The sequence below is a fragment of the Aplidium turbinatum genome, chromosome 15 (genome assembly GCF_918807975.1).
Source record: "Aplidium turbinatum chromosome 15, kaAplTurb1.1, whole genome shotgun sequence".
NCBI lineage: Eukaryota > Metazoa > Chordata > Ascidiacea > Aplousobranchia > Polyclinidae > Aplidium > Aplidium turbinatum.
This window is the reverse complement of record NC_137486.1, coordinates 3,814,151-3,820,351: the sequence shown is the minus strand read 5'-3', so window position 1 is coordinate 3,820,351 and position 6,201 is coordinate 3,814,151. Positions and strand designations below refer to the sequence as shown.

General features: G+C 37.9%; 1 protein-coding gene across 1 annotated transcript; it reads right to left on the bottom strand.

Annotated features, from left to right (window-relative positions):
• Positions 1 to 467: 467 nt before the first annotated feature.
• On the bottom strand, positions 468 to 1,197 carry LOC145784588 (uncharacterized). Its single transcript, XM_082596443.1, has one exon. It carries the CDS (start codon positions 1,195 to 1,197, stop codon positions 496 to 498), a length of 702 nt encoding a protein of 233 aa, XP_082452569.1. The 3' UTR covers positions 468 to 495.
• Positions 1,198 to 6,201: the final 5,004 nt, after the last annotated feature.

Below are 6,201 nucleotides of genomic sequence, written 5' to 3'. Positions count from 1 at the left end.
GTGGATTTTTCAATGTTTTTTTTTTGCCAAATCAATGTAAAGATTTTTTGCCGGCACTGTACAGCAAAGGGAAAGTGGTCAAGACGCAAAACAGCTACTTCACCCTATATTCTTGGTTAATTCCAACTGATGACGTATAAATACTTGCAACAAAAGCGATTTAAACTTTATTGCACAAAAAAATAGCAGTGACAAGTTTTCAGAACTTTTCACTCTGAAGAACTTCTTCACAGTGTAGTAACATTTCGTCCAAATTTAGAATTTGATTTTTTAGTGGTCGTCTAAGGCTTTCTAAAGCTGTGGATCGTTTCATTGTACCTCCTATTCCATCACAGGTAGATTTGTCGTGACTGGTAGCAAAAAAAGACCATTCAGCACAAACACCAAAATCTTCTTCATGTTTACACAAATTTACAAAAATTTTGCAATTTTTGTACTGAGATGCACAACCGTCTGTAAAATATTCAACTTTGTTGATAGATCCCAATTTGTTCTTCAGAAAACAGAACTGTAATAACATACCACTGGATGCACAGTACAATTACTGTGTGTCCAGTGATAGCCTTGAGCTTCATCTTTCACATGAAAAGCGTAATTTTCGCTGAAATCCATCAGGCATAAAACAGTTCCATCTTCTAATGATTGCTTTGAATGCCTGAGAAAATTTGATTGTTGCTTGGCAATAAAAGAGTGTGGAAGAGGTTTTATGAGTTTGGCCATGAGCAAGTTAAGGTATTCATTGACAGGGAGGGTTTGATGAATCATTTCTGTTCTGTCTATAGTTATCCACTGAGTAAAGTTAATATTGTCACTTGTGTCATCAAATTTACTTTCTAGGTAGTCTGCAACAACACTATCTCTTGGAAAATTTGCACATCGCTGTAACATACAGTCTTTGTTATTTGCATCACATTCCATCATAGAAATTAAATCTTGGTAACTTTCCTCAATTTGTGTAGATTTTAACATAAAAATGACATTTTGGTGGATTGTACTTACACACACAGCATGAGTACCAGCAGATCCAGCAAGGACACACCATTTTGGCCTTAATGTAGCAAATGTAGAAAATCCAACCTTAATATCTGGATATTTCTCCTTAAACGATAGGTAAAGTTCCTTCAATGTACGTAAGATCAGCCTTTTTTGTTCATAAACATTAGGAGCAATGCTGACTTTGTCACGAGCACCAGGCATGATCCTTGTATTTTCATTATCACAATAAAAATCAATCGTAATCTTTTTTATTTCAGTACTCAAAGTCTTCCCTTTTCTTGCTGGTGGCTTGCTGCAAATTCCATGTGTTGTTGCTAGTGATCTAGCAGCCCTGACCATGTAATGAGTTACATGGAAGTATTCCTCAACAGTATTCGTGACCATGAGTCTTGAACAAGTGTTAATAACTGTATCTTTTCTGAACGTGTTGTTTTTTCTTTGATTATTTTTTCTTTTAACTTTTCCATCAAAATGTCAAGGTCTCTAGCCTTACGTTTGCTTTCATAATCTTCCTGTTTCTTCTCTCTTGTAACTTCATGCAGGGGCACTTTCAGGGCAATTGCTACTCTTTGTCATTTCGTTGTTAATTGAAACAAGTTTACGCATTCCATAACGAGATCGGCTCCTCGAAGGGACACTGTGCAGCTTCATTGGAGACTGCCCAATTTCCGATAAACTTGTATTTAGCTGATTATTCAATAAATCAGCAGCAGTACTTTCTTCACTGTCAGTACTCTGCCCTGTTAAGTCAGTATCTGAAGGTGAACTTAATGTTCCCTCACAGAGTTTGATCAATGTTGTTTTACAGTTTCCACAAACTTTTTTTCCAGGAATTACTGCAAATTTTTTTTTCTTGCAATTCTAAAGCAAATTTTAAACTGATTACTTGTACAATTTTTTTGATGTCTTTTTTGTAAGTTTTAAAAGGGTTACGACAATTCTTTTGCAGGACTTCATATCTGTCAATTATCAGGGCTTTGTGGTGTGCACACCACAGACAGTTAGAGCTTCATCTTTTTCTTCAACTAAATCAGTTCTGTATAAAAGTTTCTTTTTATCTTCTTCTGTAAGTGATGCAAATGATATTAGTGCTTTGGACCTAACTACTGTAAGTTTGTGACACTGTGTTTCTTTACTCTTAAGGATTCCAATGCTACAAAACTGGATTTCTTCAATCATACTCATAATGTCAATATACTTTACAACATATCTACTGCTGAAAATCGTGCTATTTTAACAAGCTGTGATACTTAAACACTCAAACAATAACACATTACAAACACTTACTTGTGTTGCTTAAAAATAGTAGCACACTGAACATATGCAAAACCATGATTATTTCAACAATTTGTTTTGTTTCTGTTGTTACCCTCTTATGAACATGATATCAGTTAATATCACTTATGACACTAGTTTATATAGATTCTACATAAACAGAGCTTTCATATGATCCCTTGCTTAAAAAAATTGTTTAACTAGATTTGAGTTATTCGACTTCAAACTTCTGCTACGCTTGACTAATTTCAAAAAGTTGATGATTTTTGTTGCCATATTTGACCTTTGACCTCCAAAATAAATAAAAAAAATCAATCAATGATCTGTCTATAGAACTTGGTTTGAGGTTTTATCTTCCCACCTAAGCAAAGTTATGACTGTTTCAATGTCACTGGTGTCAAAATCAGTACATGTCATGGTTACAAAAAGTGTTTTTTTTTTAAATGCTATAACTCTGCGACCTCTAGTCCGATTTTGCTAAAACAAACTTTATTTTGCTCAGAATTACATAATCTTTCATTTCGGTTTAATTTAGTCTAATCTGAGACTTTGGATTAACTGGCCTGGTTGAATTGACATGGAATGACCCAAATGGAGTTTGGTCTTTTTTTTAGATTGATTCACACATTTTCAAATAGTCCACGTAAGTAGCTACCACAAATCGGTCAAACTGCTCCAAAAACATTTTTTGTGTCGTTTTTCGTCTGTACGAAAATTCTTTATTGACTTGCACCAATGTACCACGCTTTTGCCTTGGCTATCTCTAACGTTGCATAGCCGTAGGAGAATAAAGTACTTTGGGGGTGCGAACGATGGCAAATATATTTTTAAGAATCAGTAATTTACGAGTTTTACAAATTGCTCAAATATCTGAACATTTCGACCAAATTCGTGATGTTTTTTTTTGTAGCGGAGACCAACCGCCCTTCCCCTGCCATCTCCTACGGTTATATCTAATAGACAACCATCATTATAGCGCACATTCAGAAGTGAACAAGCACGCCACCGTTTGAAAATTGTAAAATATTAGATCGCAAATATGTTTTTTCGAATAAAGTGCATTTTTTCCTGTCACATTTTATACATGTTAAGCCTTGTTCTTATCAATGATTTTATCAGGAAGAAAGTTGTAGGAGTTGCTATATTTGGCGTCCACATCGTTTTGTGATATGTTGCACCTGTCAAAACAAATCTTTTATGCCAATACAATCCACAGTTGACTGGACTGAGCCTATTACTATTTTGGCTTAACAAACTGTGCCGATATGCTACTCATTGGATCAAGGACGTGCATAACCCCACTAGTTAGCACTACAGTGGATTTTGCCTATATGGACACCTCAAGAGGACGGAGAAAAAGTGTCGATATGGACGAATCAATATAATTGTTTGTTCCTCAATGCCGGTTTTAGTTCATGTGAGGATTAAATATGTAGCCTGCTCTAATATGCACTGCCACTAAATATAATATTTTGCTTGCACTTCGGCAAAGAACAACGCTAAGATTGTGAATGACCGCAGTTGAATTTACGCTTAATAGTCCGCCCCGATAGTTCAGTTGGGGTTAAGCGCCTGACTTTACAAACGAAGTAACTTCAAGATCAAACGACACTGATTCGAATCTCGGGGTGTGCGCTCGAGCAACGCATTTTAAGGACAGCTCTCCATTCAGCAGCTCCAAGTAGATGAAATGATACATTCAACAATCAGCAGAAACTTTAATCTCGATAGTGACCTGCGTTAGTGGGTAAAAGCCTGTACAAGTCGTCTATGGGAAACTGCCAGGATTAAGCTTTCAATGCGATGATAAAGATTCCCACAAGAAATCAATATAGGCTTACTGATGCGGAACAATATGGCGTTTCTACACGGTAAGTTCCAGTTCGCGCCGGCTGCGACAAAAAGCGGACGTTATAACTGCATGATACCAAAGCAGGACAATCAGTTTCAAATATGGCACGGACGCAACACCTACCGGTAATTGCAAACACGAAACCATTTGTTATGGTTGGTTGGTTTTGAATCATTATCCTCGGACTGAAAGCCTTGATGGTGTTTCCTGGTAGTTTCGCATACTTGTAGAGGCTCTTGACGCAGGGCCGGTTACCGAGATTGGCAGAGTGAAGTTTTCCAATTGTTAAAGTGTTGTTGCCGGGAATTATTCCATTCACTAGGGGAACGTTCAAATATTACGTAACGCCTTCGAGGGGGAGGGGGGGGTTTATGCAAAACGTTACGTTAGCGTCACATCGGGAGGAGGGGGTTCAAGCAAAACGTTACGTAACGCTTTCGAGTACGGAATGGTAGTTTTTTGTGCTGAATTCGTAGTGAAAAAGCGTTACATGGGGGAGGTCAAAAATTCGGAAAAAAAGCGTTACGTAATATTTGAACGTTCCCTAGGTGCGGCTGAATGGAGAGCAGTCCTGAAATTCGTTGCTCAAGCGCACACCCCGAGAGTCGAACCAGCGCCGCGTGATCTTGAGTCGTGAGCGTAACTACAGAGCTATCGGGGCGGACATGTTATTATACTTGATATTGGCAAAGGTATAACTTTTAATTATACAAATGTAATGAATTTGACTAAAACACAAGTTATGTTCAATCACCATGTCAAAGGAAACCAAAACATTAGGCTACATTAGATGGAGCCAATCTTCAAAACGCAAACAAATACACATACCTTGGCCAAATAGTAACCACATCACCTGATAAAGAAGAAGAATTACACTTGGTTGGCAGGCATTTGGAAGAGCGAGCTCAATATTTAAAAGTAAATTACCAATCTCAATGAAAAGAAAAGTATATAACCAATGCATTCTCCCAACAATGAAATACGGAGCAGAAACATGGAACTTAACGAAAGCACTAACACTCAAACTACGCACTACGCAAAGATCCCATGAAAACGTACTCTTGGGCATTAGGCTACATGGAGAAACAGGAAACCAGCCAAATGGATACGACAACAAACACAAATCAAAGATATCATTCAAACAATAAAAAGTTTAAAGTGAAATTGGGCAGGACATATCATGCGAACAACAGATGGACAAGAAGAGCTACTGACTGGATACCGCTTGACAATAAACGCAAAAGAGGGAAACAGAAAACAAGATGGCGAGACGAACTCTACCAATTCGACAAACACTGGACACAAACGTGCAAAGACAGACAAAATTATAAAGATATGGGAAAGGCCTTCTTCCTGCAGTGGAACAACAATGATGATGATGAAGGTAAATCGGTTGTTCCAACGCTTGTTAGCTTTATTATAAATTCAGACATGGCAGTCTATTGATTGCTTCAAGGAAGACGGACACAGTACTTGGTTTGTTATAAATTCCTTTGATGAGTTCACTTAGAACCTATTATGCAAGACACAATAAAGAATACCGCGCAGAAAATGTCCTAAAGCACATTTTTAACGCTTCAACTATAATAGCCTGCTGTATTCAACACAGGTAGGGTTGAAAGAGGGCACTGTATGACTTGGGATAACTACGAGTTCAGAACTTTCCCAACTACCGAAGAAAACACCAGGTGTTTCAGATTATTTTGTTATAGGACACAGACCCCGGAGATTGATTAAGGAAACTTATAATCTCGGACTGAAAAAGCCTCTTTGATTGTTTGATCCTGGCAGTTTCACATACTCGCAAAGGCTTTGAACCACTGACTCACGAGATTGACAAAATGAAATTTGCGGTTGTTGTCTATGTAGCCAATTATTCTATCCACTAGGTGCCGCTACATAGAGAACAGTCCTTGATATGCGTTGCTTAAGCACACTCCTCAAGAACCGAACCAGCGCCGCTTGATCATGGTTATGAGGGTGGATCTCATTGACTGATGAGAACCAGGAGGGTTCACTCAATTTTTCTACCAGCGGGCAGGCGTGGTAGGCTATTGACTACATTTTACAGTAGCCTA